This window comes from Antennarius striatus, chromosome 11, assembly GCF_040054535.1.
Source record: "Antennarius striatus isolate MH-2024 chromosome 11, ASM4005453v1, whole genome shotgun sequence".
NCBI lineage: Eukaryota > Metazoa > Chordata > Actinopteri > Lophiiformes > Antennariidae > Antennarius > Antennarius striatus.
Genome location: NC_090786.1, coordinates 21,938,393 through 21,964,230, shown reverse-complemented (window position 1 = coordinate 21,964,230; position 25,838 = coordinate 21,938,393). Strand labels below are relative to the sequence as shown.

Genomic DNA, 25,838 nt, shown 5'->3' with positions numbered 1-25,838 from the left:
CCCCCCGACAAGACGCCCCTTCTCCTGAGCATCGCGTCTATCTCAGCGGCTGCGTTTAGGAAAAAACGCTCCAGACTATTCAGCAGACGCAACTTCCCATTTCCAGAACAGCTAGAGGGGGGGTTCGGTCCACAGATAATAAATAAATCCTCCCCCTCCACCGGAGAGCCGCACTAAAGGAAGCTTTTAAATGTCACCGGATGAAGTGCTCCTTAAAACACGTGACTAACCCACAGTGGGGGGGAAAGATCCATAATAGGCCATAGAAGAGGAGACACTTTATGTGGGGGGGTGGGGAGGGGGCATTAGTGTGCTAAAATGAATGACCCTGGCAGCACACAGTGTGGTACTCACCATTAGCACAGCAAAGTTATTGTGACGTGTGCAGTGAATGGTGGTCGTGTCGCCCCCGGAGCGCGTCAGCAGGCAGCCCCCCGTCCTCCAGCCGCCGCGGCCATCCAGCAGCTCGAAGTCCCAGTAGGCTGCGGTGGGGTCGACACCCAGAGCCCAGTGCCGGAGAGCTATGGTGACGGGGTGCACGGCGCTCCCCGGGCTGCACCCATCTGAAAGGAAGGCGAGACATTGAGTGGCGGAGGCGTGGAGGAAACACGCGTGGAGGCGCGGCGGCGCGGGACGCGTGGACGCGTCCGGACGACAAGTGCTTTACGCGCAGCGCACATGGAGACGGTTACCGCAGGACGCGGTGGCGCAGATCAACTTTAATCTCCAGTAGAGACCCAGAGCAGACATACCCCCCCTACCCCCCCACACACAGACACTCCGCAGTGGAGGGGCAACGAGGTATTCATGGAACAGCAGCGGAGTTCATTCTGGAAACGTGTCGAGCTGTGAAGCGTTTCAACATGTTGCGCAGATGATGAGGATGATGGTGTGTGTGTGTGTGTGTGTGTGTGTGTGTGTGTGTGTGTGTGTGTGTGTGTGTGTGTGTGTGTGTGTGTGTGTGTGTGTGTGCGCGTCATGCCATAAAGAATAACCTCTTACCTAATTTGGCGAAAGCAACTGGTGTTGAGACGCTCCTCCGCTTCCCGTCATCCGCGAGGTTTGTGGAATTCCCAGTGCAGGGGAACAGCTTCCCATTGCGGAACAGGAGGAACTGCAGCCGACAAGTGGAGTTATCAACAGATTGCAGCGCAGACAGGGAGGCAGGAGGAGCAGCCAGGGGGAAATGGATCGAGGCGACAGCCGCCGAGTTCTGGGGATGGGAAACAAAAAGGAAAGGAAATTGGAACAAAGCCTCCGAGATGTGCAGGGGGAAAAAAAAGTCCACAGAATAATCCTGAGACACTGCTGTCCTCCCCAGGAGTGGGGGCGACCACAGACCACGGATGACCAGGGGAGCGGGAGTCACGTTTGAAGAGCTTCCTGCGCCTGTTCGGTCGGGTTCCTGCCGCAGAGGTGGAAATGGTTCTTACCATTTCAGCTTGAGGGCACATCAACACTGCAGCGTGATTTAAAGAGACACCCGGTCTGACTGGAGCCTCTTTACGTTCAAGGGCACTGGAGGGACCACCGTGAGAAGGTAGGGACACTCATCAGGACGACTGGAGCGTCCTGATGCTGAGGGACATTTAGTGATGCTGAACCGCAAGAAGGTGAAAACAAAGATTCCCCTCAGGGACCCAAAGTCTCACCAGAGTTAACTTCAGGTTAACCTGTGGGTTTTGGACCCATGATGCCTTGCTGCTAAACTGGGAGAAAAAAATAATCTGGACCAAGGTTCTTGAAGCTGCGGGAACCTTGAAGCAGTTTAGATTAGACAGAAAGGTGGTGAAAGGCTGGGCAGACCAGAGACTGTAGGACAGGAGAGGACAGAAGCACTGAACCCAAAGATCAGCACCAATCACCAAAAGGCTCTGATGGCTGTGTCAGCAGAAAATACCCTCACACAACCAGACACCCCCCCTGTCAGGAGAAATAACAGGAACCGAGGGACAGGGCCTCCTGGTCCCCTGAGGAGAATCCTGGAGCCCCTTTAACTCAACCTGAGTCCACTCTGGAGGATCCACAGACCCACAACAGAGATTTGAAAAGCAGGTACCAGAGTTAGAGCGAAACACCAAGAAGAAGAAAACCAACCAGAACGTCTGGAACCTCAGACTGAGATCAGGACAGGGTCCACAAGACGAGCTTCTGTGGCATTCCTGTCACCTGCAGTCTCATTGATCAGCTATTGATCTCCTGTGATGGAACATGTAGATTCCGTGTCTAACCTCCACTTGGATGGATCTGACTCTACACCCCCATGTTCCATTCCTACAGCCCAGAACCAACCCCAGCCGTTGGATTCGTGTCCAGACCTGACTGCAGCTGTAGGAACTACTGAAACGTGAGTTGTTGGTGTCTGCAGGCAGGACCAGTTGTTGCTGATGGATTGTTGTGTTTAAAGGAAGGACAGTCTGACCTGGAACCTGACGATTGTCCTACGGTACCAGGACCGGTTCACACACCTGGTCTAAGGAAAACTAAATGTAGCTCAGTGTAATGTAACTAAATGTAACTACTCCTTAATGTAACTAATAAATGTAACTAAATGTAACTCAGTGTAATGTAACTAAATGTAACTACTCCTTAATGTAACTAATAAATGTAACTAAATGTAACTCAGTGTAATGTAACTAAATGTAACTACTCCTTAATGTAACTAATAAATGTAACTAAATATAACTCAGTGTAATGTAACTAAATGTAACTACTCCTTAATGTAACTAATAAATGTAACTAAATATAACTCAGTGTAATGTAACTAAATGTAACTACTCCTTAATGTAACTAATAAATGTAACTAAATATAACTCAGTGTAATGTAACTAAATGTAACTCAGTGTAATGTAACTAAATGTAACTACTCCTTAATGTTAAATAACTGAATTTCTGACTGATTCTAGTTCCAAACATTACAGTTAGACAGAAAAAACATGTTTGTTTGTTTCTCTGTTCTAACATAAATCCTTTTCATTTGTCAGGTTATTAAACCCACAGAACTCCATCAATCAAGGATCAAACTATCAATCAATAAAGAAAAATAACATCAGACACAAGTTAGGACGTTAACTTTGTTCACAACGTTTAGTCAGAGTTAAAATGGGCTGAACTACTGCATTGTGGGAAATGTAGTTTTGGTCAAAGCACACTTTTGACCTATGTATTTTTAGACACTCTGACCTTTCATGCTCTCGCGGACCACATTTGGCCCCCGGGCCTTGGGTTTGACACATGTGGTCTAAGTTGCATAATGTGTTCAAAAAAGTGTTCACGTTGTGAACAGTGACCTTCATCTGGTTGTGAGACACTAAAGTCTGACATCCCCTCTTTAAACATTTGAGGGAGTCACACAGAAAGTCTTCATGAAAGAACACAAAGAAAAAATATGTTTTGAGGGGGATACAAAATCATTGACACATATATCCTCACAGATTCATCCCAATGGAGGATGATGCTAATGATGATGCTAATGCTGAGATGCACTCATCATAAAGACGATGACTGTGAAGCTGGAGGCTTCAGAGATTGTTCGGTTCATCTATCAGTGGTTCAGCCTCCGGTGTGATGGGATGAGACTGCAAGCCTGCGGATGGAGGCTTCCTGCACCAGATGAATGTGGATGACTCCATGGCCTTACAGTTCATGGGGAACGGCTTCGTCAGATGTTCAGTTCAGTGTCAAAGTGAAAGATGGATCGAGTTCTGAGTCAGAGGACCAGGAGCTCTTTGTCTGGTAGCGGGGTTTCTGAAATGTGGGCTCCTACAATCCTGAGCTACAAGGTAGGATGTTTTTGTGGGCAGCTAACTAGATAACTTAACCCCAACCCCAACACAATTTTTACCTGGATTCATCTCCATGGCAACTGATGCTGTGCTCCTAACGTTCTCTGGTGCTGGTTATGTTAAAGAGATTAGCTTAAAACCAGCGTAATAACTCCTATCCCCATCCCTACCCCAGTCATCCTCTAGACCAGTTGACCCAACCCATTTGTTCCACAGACCTGTTTAATGTTAGACTATTTTTAAAGACCGCCCTTTAAGGTGTCGGGGGTGAATCAAGAAATAAAACTATAAGACCAGCATCAAAACTATTTTGCAGATTCCCGTTTCTTTGACGTCATAGGTTCTTCTTCTGTCTCCTCCTGACTCTTAGCCTGCACTAAAAAACTTTACAAAGAGGATTTAATACAAAAACAGAAATGTAAGTTCTGGATAATTTCTTACCACAGACCGGTACCGACTGACCCACAGACCGGTACCGACTGACCTCTGGACCGGTACCGACTGACCCCTGGGCTGGTACCGGACCACAGACCAGGGGTCGGGGGCCGCTGCTCCAGAGACCGGTGGTGCTGAGGCTGATTACAGCTCTGTCTAGCGTTTAGTTTCCTCGTCTCCTGTGGACTGTTGGCTCGTCCTCGCTGCTCCGCCTGTGACTGCTGTCATTAGGAAATGTGGGTTGACTTATGGAGTTAATAACCCCCCCACACACACTTAACAAGATCACATTAGTGAGGCCAATTAACCAAAAGACATCCTGGCATACGGTGACGGCCGACTTTGTTCCCTCCCCCGATACCAGAGTGTGTGTGACCGTCGGGGCTCCTCTGGTGGAACATAATTTGTGCTCACACACTATTGGTTTGTTAACTCTTTCTGCCAGTTTCTGCGTTGACTGACTGTTGGAGGCTGAGTTCCATCCTGGAGTGTCTGGGCGTGGGGGCAGCGGAACAAAGACCTTCTCTTGAAACATGTGTTCCATCATCTCCTTCCTCCATAGAGCTGAGGGATGGAGGACACCATAAGATGGAGACAAGGGAACCAGAGGTGTGGAGGTTCAGCCTCTGACTCACAGGAGAGTGTGGACCTCTTCTCAGAGGTCAACCAGAGCTACTTGGTGACCTTTGCCCTGCAGAGAACATGGGTTTCAGAAGGTCTCAGTCCACACTAGAACAAGCTGTGTCTTCATTGAACGTTGTAAAGTTTGATCCATGACCTCACCTAATGACCTATAATGACCTCTAAAGGACAGTGGGCCCCGTGTCTAACATAAAGATAAATGTCTTCCTCTTGGCAAACCCAGTCATAAAATGTATCTTTGTCAAGAAGACATGGTTTTAAGCACGATGTCCTATTTTATAACAAAATACTAAAGTAATCACGTTCGGGGTATTTGGACATAGTTTAAAATCATGGCAGGAAATGATGGTAAGATTTTATTCATGAATTAAAAATCTCTCTCCCTCTCTTATATTTCTTGTTTTGTTTTTTTTACAGTGGCTGCCCCCCCCCCCACTGATGTGAACAGCAACATTTCCTCGGCCCCAGCACCCCGGGGGGTCTCACATTTCAGAGTTGATTTAGCTGGTTGTGCCTCAGCCGTCTGACCTTCCTCCCAGCCCCTCCCTGTCCATCGAAGCAGCATGCCGTAGCCATAGCAACCATAATCACACACTCCCCTCCATCTCCTGCTCCAGCCTCAGGACCACCCCCCCCACCAGTCTCTCTCATTCGTTTCCTCAGAGAGGTCAACCAGGTGAATGTCAGCCGTCACCTCCATTTCCAGGCACTTCTCTCCCACCTGCCCCCCCCCCCATGAGATCCACCTGTTAGGTGATTCATGGTCTGGCTCGATAGGAACCACTAAGCTGCACAACAGTCTGCAGGTCAGGAGGCAACAGCTGTACTGGACCTGAGGCCAATCCCAGCGCGGAGGAATCTGTGTCTCACTGGGAAGACTGGTCACTGGGTTTCTACTGACGTGTGTGTGTGTGTGTGTGTGTGTGTGTGTGTGTGTGTGTGTGTGTGTGTGTGTGTGTGTGTGTGTGTGTGTGTGTGTGTGTGTGTATGAAGGCGAGATAAACTCATTCATTTGTGCAGGGGGCGACAAAAAAATGAACTACAAATGAAGTGGATTTGGCTCAAAGGGCATCTTGCTGAGCTCAGCCTCAGCCACCAGGAAATGCTGACAGGCATGATGGGAGATTTGCATAATTTATTTTTTCTTTGTAATCATTGGCAACAGCTCAGAAGTAGTGAAAGACACTGTGACCAAGACAAATAGGTAGACTTCATGAAGGTTCAGGGGGTCATTTCCACCCGTGATGTAGGAAAGTCTGAAAATAAATCACATTTTGCTCAAAAGCAACATTCAGCTAAACTTTACTCACAGTCCTGCAGCTTTTTCACGGGTTAGTCAAATATTCAAAACAAATGAAACATGTGTGCACAAAAGCAGCTGACATGGTTGTTGCTTGAAAGCTGTTTTTCCTCTTTAGCTTCGTGTGTTAGCTTTGTTTGCACTTCCTGTGTGTATCACGTGACTACCTACTAAAACCCCTGATGTAGCTCCGCCCAGAAACAATGATGCTGATATCAAAATGTCACGTCTCACGTTCCTCCCATGTCTCCATCACGTTCTAGATTCAAGCAGACAGAAGTCACTCCACCTGAGTAATCTCATTAAGGTAGCCCTCCATTTGGGGCAGGGCGGGGGCCGGAGCACTCAGAGGCTCTTTGGGCCCTCTCAGATTGTAACATGTGATTTGTTTCAGAGGTGAAATGAATGTGAGCTGCTTGTGCACTAAACAGATTGAATTACTTCTCAGAGACTCTGTTTTTATCCATTGTGTTTAAACCTGTGTCACCAGCCTGCAGGTAGAAGCACCTTACCCTCAGGTACGGTATGACTGGCCTTCACTTTTGTCTGACAAGAATTTCTTTTTTCCCGGCCCATTTTTAACTGTTTGTTTCCAGCTACCTCTCCTTATTCCTTTCAATAAGACCTTGAGCCTTGATATGTATATTTTCTTTGTGGTCCTGTGTGACGTCCTTGAAATCAAAAATCACAATTCCAAACAATTCCAGAATTTTACAGTTATTGATCATTGTTGACAAAAAAAAACACAATAAATTTGCCAGATTGACATTTCAAATGTGCCGGAGGCTGTTGTCATGTTGTTGATTGATATTTTTTAAAACTAATTATTTCTTATGTCTTTTTTTAAATACAATCTCATGTCTAGCAGCAGAATAATTTCAGAATTTCTAAATATAAAGTATTTTGCTGAAACATATACTTTCATAAATATATTCCAGGTAATGTCAGGTGGATTCTTCCTCCAGTTGAGTGGTTGTGCTGTGAACACACCTGTCTGGTGGAAGGACCTTCATGCACCTACAGATGATTCACTTGTTTGCAATCAGAATGTTCTATAATCACGTATTCATTTCTTAATTTTATGGCAACTGTTCTGCTGTGGGGGGGGGGGGGGGGGTTGATGCTGCAAATGGACTCAGATTTGAGTTGTGTACTTCATCTTCTTTGCATAATGTCACTAGATGTACTAGATGGTAACTATTCTTGTGTGTTATGTCACCACCCCACCTCCCATTAATGATTCTGTGACTCTAAACCAGGGGGGTCAAACTCATTTCCACTGAGGACCACATCAGCATCATGTCCTCAAAGGGCCAGATGTAACTAAAAAATGTAACTAAATGTAACTCAATGTAATGTAAAATGTAACTACTCCTTAATGTAACTAATAAATGTAACTAAATGTAACTCAGTGTAATGTAACTAAATGTAACTACTCCTTAATGTAACTAATAAATGTAACTAAATGTAACTCAGTGTAATGTAACTAAATGTAACTACTCCTTAATGTAACTAATAAATGTAACTAAATGTAACTCAGTGTAATGTAACTAAATGTAACTACTCCTTAATGTAACTAATAAATGTAACTAAATGTAACTCAGTGTAATGTAACTAAATGTAACTACTCCTTAATGTAACTAATAAATGTAACTAAATGTAACTCAGTGTAATGTAACTAAATGTAACTACTCCTTAATGTTAAATAACTGAATTTCTGACTGATTCTAGCTCCAAACATTACAGTTAGACAGAAAAAACATGTTTGTTTGTTTCTCTGTTCTAACATAAATCCTTTTCATTTGTAGTTTTGGTCAAATCACACTTTTGACCTATTTATTTTAAACACTCTGGCTCTTTATGCTCTCGCGGGCCACATAAAATGATGTAGAGGGCCACATTCGGCCCCCGGGCCATGAGATTGACACATGTGCTCTAAGGCATCACTTCAACCATCAAAGTGTCTCCATGGTAACCTGATCATGAACCTGAGTGACGTATTGATTTCTCTGTACAGTGACAGAGAAGCAGTGTGCATTATGTTGTGTGTTAGATACACTTAAAGCTACACGCATCTACATAAATATGTAGATGCGTGACTGGGGGAGGCATTCATCTGTAAAGCCAGAATGCACAGCGAGCTTTGATGGGACGTCTTCAGACACACAGCGGGGAATGTGGTTAACCCTTTATTCATGGGGCTCTTCAACGGAGATCACACTGCTAACGGGTCAGATTTTCACATTTTAGTTGTGATTTAAATTCAGAAACATGAATATAATTATGTTTTATACGTGTTTTAATTGACCCCCAGGGAAGAGCAAACACTAAACTTTATTACAAGAATGATGATGCAAATAATAGCCAATCTATGAGCAGCTTATCAATCTCTTTTTCATGTTGTCTTTGAGTCGCAGAGTCATCCGTCACATTTAACAACACACACCTGTTGTGAACACGAGGGTCACATTTAACAACACACACCTGTTGTGAACACGAGGGTCACATTTAACAACACACACCTGTTGTGAACACGAGGGTCACATTTAACAACACACCTGTTGTGAACACGAGGGTCACATTTAACAACACACACCTGTTGTGAACACGAGGGTTCAGGCGTGGTTTCTGATCTGTTTTATCAAAAGCAAATCAAGCTGAGGACAAAGAGCAAAGCTTTAGAGCTGAATCACCTCTATACGTTGAAAATAACCAATCAAGATGCCCAAACCAACCACACACACACACACACACGCACGCATGCACGCACGCACACACACAATGTTCTGCAGGGCGAACACAGGAGTGTTTGATTCCTCTAGCAGGACTGCCACATTAATGTCACATTCATCAAAAGAACAACCAGGTCATACAACATTTAAGTCAGTGTTTGCTTTCAATGTCATTATAAATAAATGGACTTTAAATTGGAGACCATGTATAACTGAGGTACATCTGCATTAGATTTGATAGTTTTTGATGGTCTATCGTCTTGTTTTGTAGTTAACATTCCTGCTTTTGGCATTTTTAGTGCAAATCTGTTAGATGTAGAAGAAAATGGAAGCAAATGAAAAGGAGAGAAAGAGCATCATTCATGGATGGCCTCCTTTCACCATATTAATCCCTTTCCTTTAATCCTTAAACTGCACCAAATAACTCTGAACTGGATCGGGTCATTCTGGCATCAGACTGATGATTATTCTCATGCTGCTTGATGTTGTGAGTCTCGGTTATCGCATGTCGTCTTCCAGGTCATGTTGATGATGCCTGAGTTTAGTCATTCACACAGAAAGGACAGAAGAGTGACTAAAACCTCTTTGGTCACCAGGATGGAGCTGGTTTGTAAGTCAGGATCTCAGGGTCAGTTGTCTGGGCCTCATCAGAGCAGTTTGTGTGAATGATGCAGTTCAGAAGCCAGAAAACATGAAGACACCAAACCCACCAGGACACAGTCTGCCCACACGTCTCAGTGACATTACACAGGCTTTTGCATGTAAGCCTCCACATTTCATTCATCAGCCAGTAAAAGATGAATCTGCACAAAATCATAGCAGGAAACACAGGATTTACATTTTTTAAAGAAAAGATAAAGTTGTGGATCAAGTCTGGACTTTGTCTTTGCAAAGGAAAGTGATTATAGTTTGTGCAAAAGCAAACAAAAGTAACAGAAAGTACACAGAGATTCTAAAGTCTTTTTATTTGTGTGATCTGAACACACAAAAGCTCAGAGGAAGGTTGGGATAATAACAATGGTGATAATGGTATTTCCTACCCAGGGTGATCGAGCTCATTACCATCACACACACGATTGTTTTGTGTGCTACTGCGTTTGAAGCAAGCTGGGATGTAAACTTAAAAACAGTATATTTTGTTCCATGAATGTAATACTTTGTGGTTGTGTTGCCTTCTTATAACCAAGACCTGACATCTGAGTGTCCCTGAGGGCCTGTATGAGTGAATGAAAGGAAGTAGGGACAATAAACTTAGCTTTTTCTGTTCAATAGTATTTTAAACAGCAATGACAAAGTACATTTCTTCATATGAGGTACAAAACATCAGAAAACAATCAATAATAATACAATAATAATGAAATCCATTATTTGTCCCCAGTTGAGGAAATTATTTTCCACTATAGTTAATCACATGCATCTCCCCACCTCTACATGTGAATAAGTTCACTTGAAAACCTCACGCTGTCACCTTCTGGCGTCTACCCGGAAGTATTATTACTGTTTTATCGTGGAATTTCCACGGGTTCCCACTAGTGTATATATATATATATATATATATATATATATATATATATATATATATATATATATATATATATATATATATATATATATATATATATATATATATATATATATATATATATATATATATTCTAGTTGGTACAGCCCTGCAAAACACACACACACACACACACACACACACACACACACACACACACACACACACACACACACACACAGGGTCTGTAAGCATGCATGGAGGTAGAGCGGTGAGCAGCTCCCCCGTGGGGCCTCCAAACGAGTAACTTGTAAAGGGATGGCCTCTTGCTCAAGGGCAGCTCGGCAGTGTTCAGGAGGTGAACTGACACCTCCCACTGCCTGTTCACACCTTCACATGGGTCTTGAACTGGCCACCCTCCAGTCCCCAACCTAAGACTCAGTGGACTCAGCTGCTGCCCAGATTGTACCCACCCAACAGGAAGAGGGGATCGCTCCAAAGCTTAGGTTCAAAGAGCGCTCAGGATAGTCAGAGGTAAGGCTCTACGGTTTGAGCTGCATGATCTACCATCACCAAGGGGATGTTTTTCTGTTTTTAGGGTATTTTTGCATTAATCAGATAGGAAGGGACATGAAATGGAGAAAGAGTCAGGAGTCAGGAGTCAATGGCAAACAGCTGAAAGTGGGAATCAGTAGGATACATTTCTAAACCACATCTGTGCCTCATAACAGCATGGTTTAGATAGCATTTCTCAAATCCTTTTTTGAAACTATTGTATTTTTTTATTTTTGTTGTTTTTTTGCTGAGATCACATTTCTGCCCTAGAATAATTACTAATAAAAAGGTCCTTTGTGCTCTAACACTGTAGAAAGGCTGTACCAATTAAAAATGGGATGGTATCTAAACATATTTGGTGCTAACTCACATCACTTAAAGCCCACCATACCTCTGAATTGGCTTTGACTATTTGATAGAACAGAATTTTGTGGTTCAGTTTTCCCAGACATGTATTTTATGCATTGTTTTTTTTGCAGGACAGGCACAGTTGCTGTGTTCCTCCACAGCTGCTCTTTGGCATTCTGCACAGGCCTCCCAGTCCTGGTCATGCTGAGGGATCCAACACACTTCACTGACAGTAAGGGTAGGATATAGGATTCATTGGAGCGTTCTGCTTCAAACACACATCCCTGTAATCGATCTGTGGACGCATTACCATAATCAGCTCACTCCTCTGTTCAGCTCCCCCCATCCCTTTCAATGAATGTTCCCTCCATGGCCAACAGCTCCACCCTCCAGCGGGAGAGAAGCCAGTTGACACAACATGTAGAGGAGAGGGAGGCTTACGTGTCTCAGTCAGGATCATGACTTCAATATGAATCACCAGACTGGCAGTGTTTGGTCCAGCAGCAGGTCGGGGGTGACAATGACCGACAATCCTCTTAACATGATGAAAAAATGATGATGTGAGTGGACCCAAAACAGAAGAATTCCCAAGGATCGGCCATTGATTGGTCAGCCATTGAATCTGTTAAACAGGGGCAATACGCTGGTGTCCACACACACACACACACACACACACACACACACACACACACACACACACACACACACACACACACACACACACACACACACACACACACACACACACACACACACACACACACACAGGTTGGTATGAAACTGAAACAACAACAGCTCTCAATAACAGATGCCTCCAACAAGGACAAACAATTTGTGCTATCTGTTTGAGCTGCTGGCTCATGCTCTACCTCTGCAAAGAGCAAAACAGTTCAGTATGCCCTGTCTTAAAGTATTATCAGAAGTTAAGCCTCTGTTCCGCTACCTCTGTTCCGCTACCTGAAGCTACAAATCGTACTGGGCATTTTGGTAATCACTGACTCCTACCTCCAATATTTCAGTTAAAATTGAGTCTGTAATTTTACATAAGTAGGGATCATCCGTCCATCTTCAACTGCCTATCCGGAGATGCATCGCAGAGGAAACAGTCTGATCAGAGACGCCCAGACTTCCCTCTCCTCATGTACCTCACCTTGCTCCTTCAAGGGGATCCCAAGGTGTTTCCTGGACAAATGAGAGACATAGAACCTCCAGCGTGTCCTACGTCTAGAAAATGTTGTCCATGAAATTATGAGTAGAACCGGTGATAGAGGGCAGCCCTGGAGAAGTGCAACATGCAACTGGAATAGGTCTGACTTGCTGCCAGCAATGCGAACCAAACTCAGGCTTTGGTCATTCAGGGACCAGACATGCAAAGGGCCCTGAAGCCCATACACTCCCCACAGTTTACCATGAAGGACACGGTCAAACACCTTTTTCAAATCCACAAAGCACATATGGACTGGTTGGGCAAACTTCCATGAACCCTTGAGCAATCAATGGAGAGTATAGAGCTGGTCCAGCGTTCCACAACTAGGATGAAAACTGCTTCGTTCCTCCTGAATCCAAGATCCAACTATCGCTCTAATCCTCCTCCCCAGTAACCTGGAATAGGCTTTCCCCAAGAAGCTGAGGAGTGTGACCCCCTATAGTTGGACCACACTTCTTGAAAAAGGGGACCGCTACCACGGTCTGTTAATTCAGAGCTACTGTCCCCAACCGCCATGTGATGTTACAGAGATGCATCAACCAAGACAATCCCTGCACAACCAGAGACTTGAGGTACTCAGGGTGAATCTCGTCCACCCCAGGTACCATGCCATTGAGGAGTTTGGCAACCACCTTGGTGACTTCAGCTTGGGTGATGAACGAGTCCACCTCATAGAGGTCAGCAGCTCCCTGCTTCCACTGAACACAGTATTGGTGGTGCACTGAACAGACAGGTGATTTGTTTAGAGCAGCACTAACCAGTCTGCAGCCCATTCCATCCATCTGCTGAGTCCCTACATGTCCCAGGTCAGCATCAGACAACAGGTCAGACGTTCCAGCTCCTGTCTCCAGCAGGGCTTCTTATCTATCCTACTTAGTGTCCTCAGTGACCACAGAGACAGACAGTCTTTCATCACCCTGATTAGGAAAAAAGCAAAGTAATGGTGTTAACAACCCATTAACCTTTGTCTCATTGTCCTGTTTAACATACTGAGCAATCAATTTGGCTCACCTTCGAAGGTGTCTTTTTTTACACTGAGATCACCCATTTTCTCCAAACTACAGTCTAGCACATCTGCGGCAGTCTGTATGTACTACACATTAGAACTGCAGCAATCAATGAGTTCACTCATTGATTATCCAATCCATTACTCTGACGATTATTCAAGTAATCCAATAAGAAATATTGGTTGCTTACCATTAGCCATACACATGATGGAAAATAAGACAGGCCTGTTTAATACATTTCTAATGGCTTTGAAAAATATTAGTCTTTCTTATTTTCTTATAACAATAAAGATAACAAACACATTTCCTGTGTAAACTAAACATTTTTTACAGAAAACATTGCCTCAAAAGCAAAAGCCTTACTTACTACCTACCTAACTACCTACCTACCTACCTTTCTATTTAAATATATATATCCATCTATCTCAGTGAAAGTGATAGCACGTGCATTGAAAACATAATGACGACAATGATGATGATGAAGGAGGATTGGGATCACCAATACAATTATGACATAGAGTGTATCTTTCTGAAGAGCTAGAGGAAATGTCATGACAACTAGATGTATTATGGTCCTCACATTCAATCAAGACAGAAGAGTCCTGGTTATAACTGATGCAGTGACAAAATATGAGATCCCTAGTATCACTTAGTGTAATAGTAGACTAATAGTAATGAGTTGGAATAACATTGTATAACCCTTAATGTTACATGTTAACAGATGGATAACAGTATGTCAATGCTAAAGGAAATATTAAATAATCCTCAGGTGTTGGTAGATCTAAAGAAATCTTATGAAAACATCCAAACTCCTGAGAGATGTCCTTAAAACCAACAAGCAGGAAATAAACACCATCCTTCATGCAGGGACATACAGCATGGCCCCCGCTCTGAAGAGCCCCAGCATGGTCTCCACCTTGACCGTCCTCTCCAATGTCAGGCTGGTGTGGGATTAAGCTGTGTGTGATGGTGGAGCTAATGGGCGTGTGTGTGTGTGTGTGTGTGTGTGTGTGTGTGTGTGTGTGTGTGTGTGTGTGTGTGTGTGTGTGTGTGTGTGTGTGTGTGTGTGTGTGATTTATAGCAACAAGCCTGCTGCTGCTGTCCCCTCAGTCCTGACTGGAACACCATCTAGCTGTCTGCGTTGGGTCTATTGACCTGGGCTAACTCTGCTGGTCGTTTCCAGGTCTGTTTCACTGAAGCTCCTGCCACATTGCTCACACAAGCATTATGATGTCACAGCATCTGAGCAACATGGATCTCAGGGGGGAGCTAATTGGTCACTTTATGGCAGACAGTCTGTATGTGCTGCCATTAAGGTCTCATTTTAGTGAGGGAATTGACTGAGGTGGTCATGAAGGGGCAATACTTGCTATAACCTCTAATTTATTTAAAAATCCATCTGCGGCATCATAATCCACCGTTGAAGCTTCACCATAGCAGGTTTCTGCATCTCCAGAAGAAGGATGGTACCAGTATTCTAGAGGCATTTTTTAGCAATCTAACACAAACAATAATTCACATATTCTGACCAGAAATTATAATAAAAAGTCCAGTGTTTAGTTTTCACTGGCCTTTAAGAACCACATCCAATCATTCCGATTACTCTGAAGACTTATTTTCGGATTACTGAGGATGTTTGTGTCCATTGTTGAATCAAACACCGCTGGATGACTGAGAACAGGCCCCTGATCCACCAGTGCCCCATTAGGTCCACCAGCTCGTCACTGGCTGCTGTTCTTATTGTGGGCAGATACTGTGAGTGTTTATTAGAGATGAAAAATGAAGCTTTTAGACATCATGAATAGATAGAATGAACCATTTAACAGAACTAAACAGACAGAATGTCATCAATTTCCACATTAAACAAACACATTAGCACAGCTTTAGCCCATTATTAGTTTGTTCAAATCACGGAGCAAAATGAATGAAACATGAATTCATGGGCATCTGGTATCTCTCATTTCCCTTCTGTGTTCATTATGTATTGTTTGTAATGTAACATACTGCTTTTTATTTTGAACTAAAGCACAGTATGTAGGAGAATGGATTAATAGAGTGACCTGGTATTATATTACAGCTAGTCCCCAAGATATGAACATTTGACTTACATTTGAACATTTGATTTGATATCGCTGAGAATAAAATTCATCCAGCTGAGGTAGAGATGTTCAAGTTATCGTGCTACAGTATTTCATTCATTATGTTTTAATCTTCTGTTTTTGTTTCTGGTCAGTCTTATGGAATAGTACTTTAGTATTTAGAGTACTAATGGAAATTAAATTGCCTCAGATTTAAATTTTATAAATAATTACTCATGCCCAATTCAGTTTACCAACCTCTTGGAACCTGTTCTGTTCCTACTGCATAGTTTGAGGACTACCTTGTTGTTACTGGGGCTGGTCTTAGAGCAGTTTGTAAGTCCTGCCTTTAAGTCCTACTGTGCCTTGAATTCACCAACTCCCTGATGGTGAACATGTATGAAGACAACAACCCAGGAGTCGGTGAACACAGCCTGACTTTCTGGTCCCCAGTTCAGCGCTTGCATCAAATGGTCTGACTGTAACCATAAAGACACTGACTCTATCTGGTCTATCTGACTCTCTCTGTGTCTCTCTCGCTCTGACCCTGTTCTTATCTTCATTTTATTTCTTTTCCACCCAACCGGTCAAAGCAGATGGCCGCCCAAAAGAGTCTGGGTCCTGCCCCGAGTTTCTTCCTCAATGAGGGAGTTTTTCCCAGCCCCTGTCGTTTATGGTCTGGAGGGTTCAGTTGGGTTTCTCTGTCTGTTGAATCACTTTGAAATGTCTGTTGATGTGATTAAGAGCTTTATAAATAAAGCTTGATTGATTCATATCTCCCAGATTGTCTGCTGCTTCAGCTGCTTCCTGAAATCCATTGCATTCAGCAGTGGTGTTGTTTCTGTCTTTATGTTGTCCACCTATCTGTCAACCCTATCATAAACTAGGGACACCTAATGTCAGGTGGAATACTGCATCACCTTGTGACCCTACAAGTGAGATACAGTCTTAGCAATTTGATAGCTGGATAACTGTAGGGCGACTTTGGCCTTACACATACACATATATATCATATTTGAGGAGGACAGTTAATATTATCAAACAGAATAAAATCAGATAAGAGTGTAAGGGCAAAGTCTCACAGATATCACACACATCACAACCCAAGTAGAGAGAGGCTTCCATTGAGACGTATCAGCTCAACGAGGCCACGGTAGGTGAACTGCAAGCCGGCAGCCTCCAGGGAGAGCTCTATGAAAATGGATGCTTGACAGCAGTAACACCAGCACACTTTAGTTCCACTCCAGGCACTGACTTGCCTTTCCATGTCGTTGTAGATGTAATTTTCACTTTCTAAAGCACCTGAGGCACTCCACATCCCAGATTAGGATGAGTGGTGAGGGGCAGACACATAGTGATTCAGTGGATATTCTCACGTGCAGGTGCTGTATCACCTTCAGGTACATATGACCACAATGCAAAGCCAGGAAACAAGTACAATTTCACTCTCAAACATCTTGATGAGAAGTCCTGTTTAAGAAGAGCCTAAAACTACTCGACAACTTACAACTGCCTCAACAGTTGTTTGATGATTGCATGAGTGTGATGTTCATCAGTAGATCAGTGGACTTGACCTGACATAATCCACATCCATTAAAGGGACAGTTTGTAGAACTTAGTGGCATCTTGTGGTCTGGTTGCAGATTTCACCCAAATGAACACTGCTCATTTAACTCTTGCCCTCTGGTGGCTAAAAATGTGTCCATTCTGGGCTGCTGTAGAAACTCAGTGGTGTAACATGTTGAAGGAGGTCTACTCATTTTTTTCAGAGGGATCTTTCTGCAGTAGCAGCACACACCAGTGCTTGGATTCAGATACTTATAAATCATAATGGATATCATATTGAACTTCCATCAAAACTCCTGAAAACTAAATCCTGAGAGATAAGACACTGGGTCTGGTGCAGGTTTCTTCATTAATGGTGGCATTACAATGAATGCACTATTATGTCACATGGAATTTTCTCCATAGAGGAAAAATACATTTATTCAGTCAAGTCCATGTTTGATCAGAAAATCCTTCAAAACAAGCATTATATACTGTATGTTACTCACTTGTATGTTCACATTATCAGACACATTTTAAGAAAGCATAAATGAAGTAATTTTAATTATTATTAATTCATAGAAATAATTTTGGGTAAGGTAATCGAGTGTTATTTTGGTCACCTGTCATTTTAACACCCAGGAGTCAGACATTCCTCCAACAAAGACAGTTCACAGTGGGGTTGGCTTTAATTCACCATTTTCTGTTTGAAGGTTTTGACAGTGGAATCAGGATCAATGTCATTCTGCCTCTGAGGTCATAACAGCATCACATCAACATCCTAACCCGGCTAATGTTAGGACTGGATGGGGTTCTGACTTTTTCATTGTGTGTCAAATCTTCACTGCCAGATTGGGGAAAAAAGATGGCAATTAATGAGGAAGAAAACGGTGTTTTTGGTCTTTCTCTGGATTTAGTACTCTAGAAACATAGCGTTTGAGATTTGTTTGAAATGCTGTTGTGTTGGACATTCCCCTCTGAGGTTGTTCATTAAATACTATAAAATCATCCAACATCATTTGGCAGAGAGCGCATGTGTGCAGGTCAACACGTCTACGATTGGGTCTTTAACTTCAAAATGTAACAACATGATATGTATGATTTGTTTAATTAACATGCATGTTGCTTGTGGAAGCCATCCAGGGGCCATTGACACAACAACCTGTCCAACTCAAGTGGTCAACTTTAGTTACATATTGGTCCATTTACATCAGAAGGCATTTTCTGAAGTTGACAATACAAACTTTGAAAACATATTTTCTTAAAGAAAATCATCCTATGAACATGCACAATGCAACTCCTCTGAAAGCACTACCCTGCATCGTTTTAATGGCTCTAAATGCATTTCCATATTCAAATAGAATACTATGGACAAAGAGCATCAGACTGTCCAGTTTTTTAAAGCAGACTTCCAACATATTCTACTTCACTAATGTGATGACACTCTGTGGGGTTTATTCTGTGGCGTATCCTTTGGTGTGGTGCTGGGGGAGCATCATGCTGCCTGTGTTTTGTTCAGTGCAAATGAAGGCAGCGTGAAGGACTTGTTGGAGCACGATAATGTGATCTCTGACTGAAAAGGGTGAGCACAGAGAAATAGTCACCACTAGCACTACCTTCACTAGCCTTTGCTTTATCATCCAAGAAAAACAGTAAAGTAACCAAGGTATGAAGCTTGAAACTCTGAGATGCTAAAAAAGACAACAAACAACAAGAAGAGGGGCAGACGAGTGTTGGAGCTGTGTGAACACAGCAGTGCTGCCCCCCCCCTGGGATTGTGGCAGAAAGGGGAACCGCAGGACGATACTCGGATAAGGCTGAGTCTGTTTGTTCATATCTACAAATGTTCATAAGTCCAGTGTTTGTATGTTGAGGACCGCCTGTATACTGTAGCACCTTGAGATACGAGCTGCTTGGCATACAATTTTGAGATATGAGCGTCACGCTGTGAATATATGTCCATTTACAGTATATTTATGTTGATATACAAGCTGTGCTTCAGGGCACCGCTGCCTGTTGGCGGATGGATATATCAACTGAGACCGGATCTCATTCTTTACCATGAGTTGGCGGATGGATACAACATCAGTTGAGTTATTTAATGGAGTTATTTAATGACCCATCCATTGATGTCAAAGTAATTGCAGCAGTTGGCCCATCTCCACATCAGGGCAGCGTTTTATCTCATCGCCATGACCTTCCAACGACAGCCTTCAGAGAGGGGAAGACAGAGGAAGAGCAACACGTAAATAACTCTAGGTGTAACTTCAGCACCCTCTACCTCTGCTGGTTTGCCACAGACAACTTTGCACACACATCTCTCTCCTCCCTTAGGACCACTACATCTGTCATCTACTATCTCATCTACTGCCTGATGGGCACAGATCTCCATCCAGGTCATACAGACCAACTGAATTTATCAACCTTATCAAAAAATCAATGTCACAGCCCTATAAGCAGGATTGTAGTTTAATGGATTTGTAACTTTTAACTGGTAGATAAGGATTTACAATAGATCCGCAACACATTTCAGACACCAATCTATTATATATGCCTGATTTTATCTCATCAACTCCAATTAGAAAGAGGGAAGAAATGTTGAAACCTCCGACATCAGTAGGGATTCGCTTCTCAATCTGGTCCTCCTGGCACAAGAAACGGTGCCTCACCCAACACACAGATATTAACATTATATGTCTAGATGAAATGAGTCAATGTTAAGTTATGAGTCATGGTATGAATCACATGAAGTACATGTGATTCATGCCATGACTCATAATGAATTGTCTTCATATGGAGTCAGTGCTCACTGGTGACTAGCTATCAAGCTGTAATGATATTATTTAGATTCTGGTGTTTTTCACTGTTTCAGCTCACTGTAAATCCTGATGGTTCACACCAGGATGACACGGAGTCGTCAGCATTAGATGGAGCACAGAGGTCAACACAACAGTTGTGTGAAATGTTTCCACTTTGGCTCCGTTGTGCACTGGTGTCGTGCTCGGAGTGTCCCCAGCCTCTCGCCCCTAAGTCAGCTGGGATAGGCTCCAGCAATCTCCATCACCCGCAACAAGCGGAACGAGGGATAGAAAATTAATGAAATAATGTTTCCACGACATGACTTTGTCTACACTCGACTCGCCTCTACTGTTTTTTAGTTTTCCGCTTGGCAAGAGTACCCAGGAACCTGGTGTGTACGTTTTTAATATCGCTCCCAGTGAGGCAATGTGACAACACTGTGGATGTGGAAGGAAATCATCGCAACATGATTTTGTCATCTAAGTGCAGCAAAAACATGTGAAACCCTGAGTAGCATAACCCCCCCTGCCATGTCATGTCATATCAGCTGCTTTACCTGCATTCATTCATGATTGTGCTGATCCTGTGAAAGAATAGATGGGATGTTGGAGATGATTATGGGGGTCCTATCCTCTGGTGGAAAACAAGCCTGTGATCCCAAAGCTGAGCCATCGGTGCCACGTAGAGAAGGGGGATCACCGTAAGGACACGTGAGCCTGCAGGTGTGTTTGAGCATCCAATGTTCTCCTCTCCTTACAGGACTAGGATCTGCATTATGTCAGCTTTAAGATGTAATAGTTTAGTTTGATCATCTGTCTGTGGTTGATAATAGAAAGCTGCTCAGAGATCAAAACTAAATAAAGGAAAATATAAACAAATGATCTGAATATGTTAAAATGTGATTAAAAGTAAAGGTATAAACCATCTCTGAGCTGGAGCGAATGTGACCTGACCTTCCATTTGACCTTGTGTTATAATCTGAAGCCTTGATGAGCCTCACACGAATGAGGAAGACATCATTTATACCACACCACCGCCTAGTGATGATAACCACAGCCAATCCTGCTCTCGCAGTGGGAGGAGAGCAGCCTTGAGCATCCAATTCAAACAAGTACTGAATAAAGAAATCTATGAGACGGCTCGGACTGAATAACAATCAGGGCATTAGGATAAATATAGAACAAGGAGAGTTTTTGGAGGACAGATTTTCAGAGCAGGATAAACTGAAAGTCTACAAAGAGGAACAGCAAGAGAGGAAACAAAAAAGGTGTGTGTGTGTGTGTGTGTGTGTTCAACCTCATGTGTTACCAGAAATACTGCAACGGTGCCTTCTACTGGTTCACGTGTGTGTGTGTGTGTGTGTGTGTGTGTGTGTGTGTGTGAGCTATTTTGTTAATTGTCTGTTTACGGCGCTGGTGTGACAACATAATGCAGTGTTCCCTCATTATTCATGGCCTCCAGGAGAAGCACGGGTCTGCGCTGCGTGCTGGCGTTTTGTTTAGTGTCCACCCCCGCCCCCCCCCATCCTAAATTCTTAACTGCCTGCTCATCATTCAAACCTTGCTGTCTGTTCTTCTGCACGGAACCCTGAGGATGGAACGTCTTTACGTCACACACTGGTGGTCCTCATGTTTGTGGCTGTTTCAAATATTCACAGGCATGAGTCAACATACCTGTAAATTCATTCATTCATTCATTCATTCATTCATTCATTCATTCATTCATTCATTCGTTCATGTATTCCCAGTCGACTTTGCTCCACTCTGTGTTGGCATCAGGTATTTTTCTAGAGGTCATTTTCCATTTTGAGGACAGTCTTGTCCGAGTGTAGCTGGTTGTCATAGTGACACTGCATGAAACTGCCATTACATCACTTTCAAAATGGCCCACATCTCTCACCGTCCTCCCAGCATCCATCAAAGACAGGGACGTCTGCACCTCCTTGATACCCCAAACACAATGAAACATTAGCAGGTACAAACGATGGACGTATTCAGGACCACCATGAAAGTGGCCCCAATCAGAAATGAAAGGAGAAAACTCCACATCAGGCTTTGCTTTGTCCACACTGACCTGAACCACAGTCAACATTGTCAGTTGTCTGAGGGTAACACCAAGTTCAAGCACCACCTTGTGAATCCAATGTCTTCATTCAAAGCCGTCTGGGGTGACACCAATACACCTCCTGCCAGATGTCAGCTGAGGGTTTTGTTGTTTGGCATCAGCTGCTAAAAGAACTCATCGGTCCAGGTTAAATCCTGGGATCAGAGCAATTCAATGAAATACATTCAAGTCATGCAGTTTACCATTTGATTTGACAGGTAGCCTCAGATTTCACGTGAGGCGACACCCAGACAGAGTGATGGGATGTGCTGATGAGAGTGGGTGTTTGTTTGTGTTCCTATGTGTGTTTTCAGGGAAACACGTGAAGCTCAAAGGATAAGGCAGCAGTGAGCGACAAACCCACATCACTATGAACTCAATGTATTAAAGCTGATCCCACACAGCGCTGCTACGTCTAAACTCATCTCGTCTGTCAGGGCCTGCTTACGTCCTGACGCTGTGGACTGTAATGGGGCATGACAGCACACATCTGAAGGAACCAGGAGATCCGTGATCTCCGTGTCACACAGCCGTGTCACCATCAGGAAGGTGTTTATCCCATCGATGCACACAACAGTTGAGGAAACACACAAAGCAGCTTTCAGGTTTAAACTAATGCATTGAAGACCTTTGTTCAGCCAGGAGCTGCTACAGGTAGTGGACCAACACAACTGATCTGATAGTAAGGATTACATTTCAATCCCTCATCACCATTTGAGGTCATTTGAATGTCATTACTGCTCACGTCCTGACGCTGTGGACTGTAATGGGGCATGTAATGGGGCATGAACATTCGTATCAACGAATGTTCATAAGTTGGATGTTCGTAACTTGAGGACTACCTGTATATACAGTTATTTAGGGAAAATGCAGCTTACCTCATGGACTGCCGAGGCGTCCATGAGCAAGGCGCCGTCCCCCTTTACAAGGTGCTCAATTGGGGTTCACCAGGAAGGAGCTGCCTGCGACTCTACCTCCAGCTGCATACCTACAGCCCCCCCTGTGTGTGTGTGTGTGTGTGTGTGTGTGTGTGTGTGTGTGTGTACTACAGCAGCATGTACACATTAACACGTGTACATGCGATTGATTAATAATTAGTACTAGAGTGTGCTCTTAATTTCCCGTCGGGATCAGACCAGTATACAACATAACATAAAAAAATGTAAAAGAATCAATCAGTGAGACGATCAGTGGCAAACCGGACAGATGGTTCTGACGGTGAAGTATCTGCTGTCTGACGTCACGCTGTGTGTGTGAAGCTGCTGAATTTCACCCCCGTTCTCTTTATACATTATCTGCATGTACATCAGCTGGTGAGGCAGCTCAGTGTACGTGACATTACACCCATCTCTGCTCCCAGAAGTCTCTTTAACGACACACAGTTAAATCAGCCCCCGCCTGTCCCTGAATGAGTCAACATTGTGCGGCAAGTTCCTCTCAGAGGAAACTCAAATCAATTTAATTCCAAATGCTGCAGAGATGAGACCATCCACAATTGAGGGAAGATTTGGCGAGTTGTTATGTGTTGACAGCTGTTCCACTGTCCCAGCCACAGACACCTCCAGCCCAGAGAACCCAGGATGCTGAAACCGTATCCAGGACAGATTTCCACACAGTGGTTCAACACTCTAGAGGCTAACACCGTGCCACCCTCTATTTTTCAGGGTTTTTTGTAAATCTAATGTCCTTATCTTTATATTTACATCACCTCATAAAATCAATCTGTCCAACAGGTAATAATAGACAATGGAATATATTCTTGTTAATCTAGATTGTTTGGAGTAAAGTCTGCCTGTTTTAGTCCCTTCAGATTACACGTGTGAGCCAGGACAAAGACACGCTTTTTACTTTTGGTTTTGTTGAAGTCCTGAAAATAAGAACCAGAAATAAAATCACACAATAACATTTCACACCTCCAACATGAACAAACAGTCCAAAACACGTGTTTTCTATCAGCCCAACGATCGCTCATCGTTTTGCACTGATCACTTCAGTTTATCCTGTGTAATGATGGGGGGAATCGGAAACAAAATCGTGGATATCAAGCTGGATCTTTCCTCTCACTTGAATTCTTTTTTCCCCCCATTTTTTGCAAAATTAAGCAAAATTTTGACAAAATATTTCTCCATTAAAGAAAATGGGAAAAAATCAGCTTCAGCACTTGTTGGATCCACACTAATATTTAAAGGCTTCTTTCTTTGCCCAAAATAAAGTCATACGTTAACCTTTCTGATTTAGACAATTTTTTCCATTTATTTCCTTTATGGACGCTCACCTCTAGTCACGTATTCTTTAAAATTGAAAGCAGGACAGTAAAAAAAAAAAAAAAATTCTAAAAGGAGAGCAGCCCCTTGCCCCCCCCCCCCACCTTTCCACAACCTCTCCTTCCAATCACTCACTTCCATTCCATCCTGTGCTGCCAATCCATCAGGAAACCAGTGCTTTAAAACATTTGATAATCACTGTTGAAGAGCGGCGCGTGTCGCCCCTCCTGCTGTCCGGAGAGATAGGCTGATGCTCATTTATTTGTGCTTTCCAGATCTTCAGACCACTCTGTGGGTGCCTGGGGCAAAAAGGCTCTAATAATTGCCCCCAGCACTGAGGCAGATCCAGAGACACAAACCACAGGAAAACCTGTTCAAACCAGAATGCTTTGGTGCATGTGTGGAGGAAGAAAAACACTAGTGATGTATTCTTTGGCACGTTTTGAAGGTTGAGTATCTCTTGACAACAATCACCCATTGAACTGTCTAAGTTCTTCAGAATTCCTGTAAAAACCCATTCTGACTTCAGGTGCAGGTGACGTCAGGAGCACGCTGCTCTGCACTGACTCAGTCATTGACTGTTTTCCTTCATAGACCCTCGTTGCACAAACAGCATCTAGGGACTTGTGTAGGTGATGACAACTGGAGCCTTCTCGGAAAAACAGGCTCCTCTGTCATCTTTTATTCATGTTCCCCTCGCTCTTGTTCTCTCACTTCTACATTTATAATTACGCTCACCTTTTCTCTGCCGGAGGTGTCGTTGCTCTAGACCACATGTGTCAAACTCAAGGCCCGGGGGCCAAATGTGGCCCGCCACATCATTCTATGTGGCCCACGAGAGCATTAAAGGTTAGCATCAAAAAATAGGTCAAGTATTCTTCGACAAAAAACTACATTTCCCACAATGCAGTACTTCAGCCCATTTTAACTCTGACTAAACGTTGTGAACAAAGTTAACGTCCTAACTTGTGTCTGATGTTATTTTTCTTTATTGATTGATAGTTTGATCCTTGATTGATGGAGTTCTGTGGGTTTAATAACCTGACAAATGAAAAGGATTTATGTTAGAACAGAGAAACAAACAGGTTTGTAATATTTATATCTTATATAATAAATTCAGTTATTTAACATTAATAAGTAGTTACATTTAGTTACATTACACTGAGTTACATTTAGTTACATTTATTAGTGACATTAAGGAGTAGTTACATTTAGTTACATTACACTGAGTTACATTTAGTTACATTTATTAGTTACATTAAGGAGTAGTTACATTTAGTTACATTTATTAGTTACATCTGGCCCTTTGAGGACAGCCGTGGTGCTGATGTGACCCTCTAGAGCTTTTCATTTCTTCCCTGATGTTCCTCTACTCTCTACCTCTCTCACCTGCTTTTTGGATAAGGGAAGGCTTTTAGTTCCCTATCAAACTTTCATGAATAATGAACTATGGCTGTCCAGCGACCAGCGCTAAAGCACGTCTCATTGTGTGGCTGTTGGCTGAAGTGGTGCAGAAAAGACAGGAACAGCAATCCAG

The 25,838-nt window shown here is 43.3% G+C and overlaps 1 protein-coding gene across 2 annotated transcripts in view; it reads right to left on the bottom strand.

Moving 5' to 3' along the window:
* The window catches only part of LOC137604196 (adhesion G protein-coupled receptor A3), a 148,350-nt gene that overhangs the window by 49,958 nt on the left and 72,554 nt on the right, over positions 1–25,838 (bottom strand). For both annotated transcript variants that reach the window (XM_068328169.1, XM_068328170.1), the window contains 2 exons: positions 1,003–1,213; positions 355–563 (listed from right to left, as the gene is read on the bottom strand). In XM_068328169.1, coding sequence (XP_068184270.1) covers positions 355–563; positions 1,003–1,213 — 420 coding nt within the window. The remainder of the gene's footprint in view (positions 1–354; positions 564–1,002; positions 1,214–25,838) is intronic.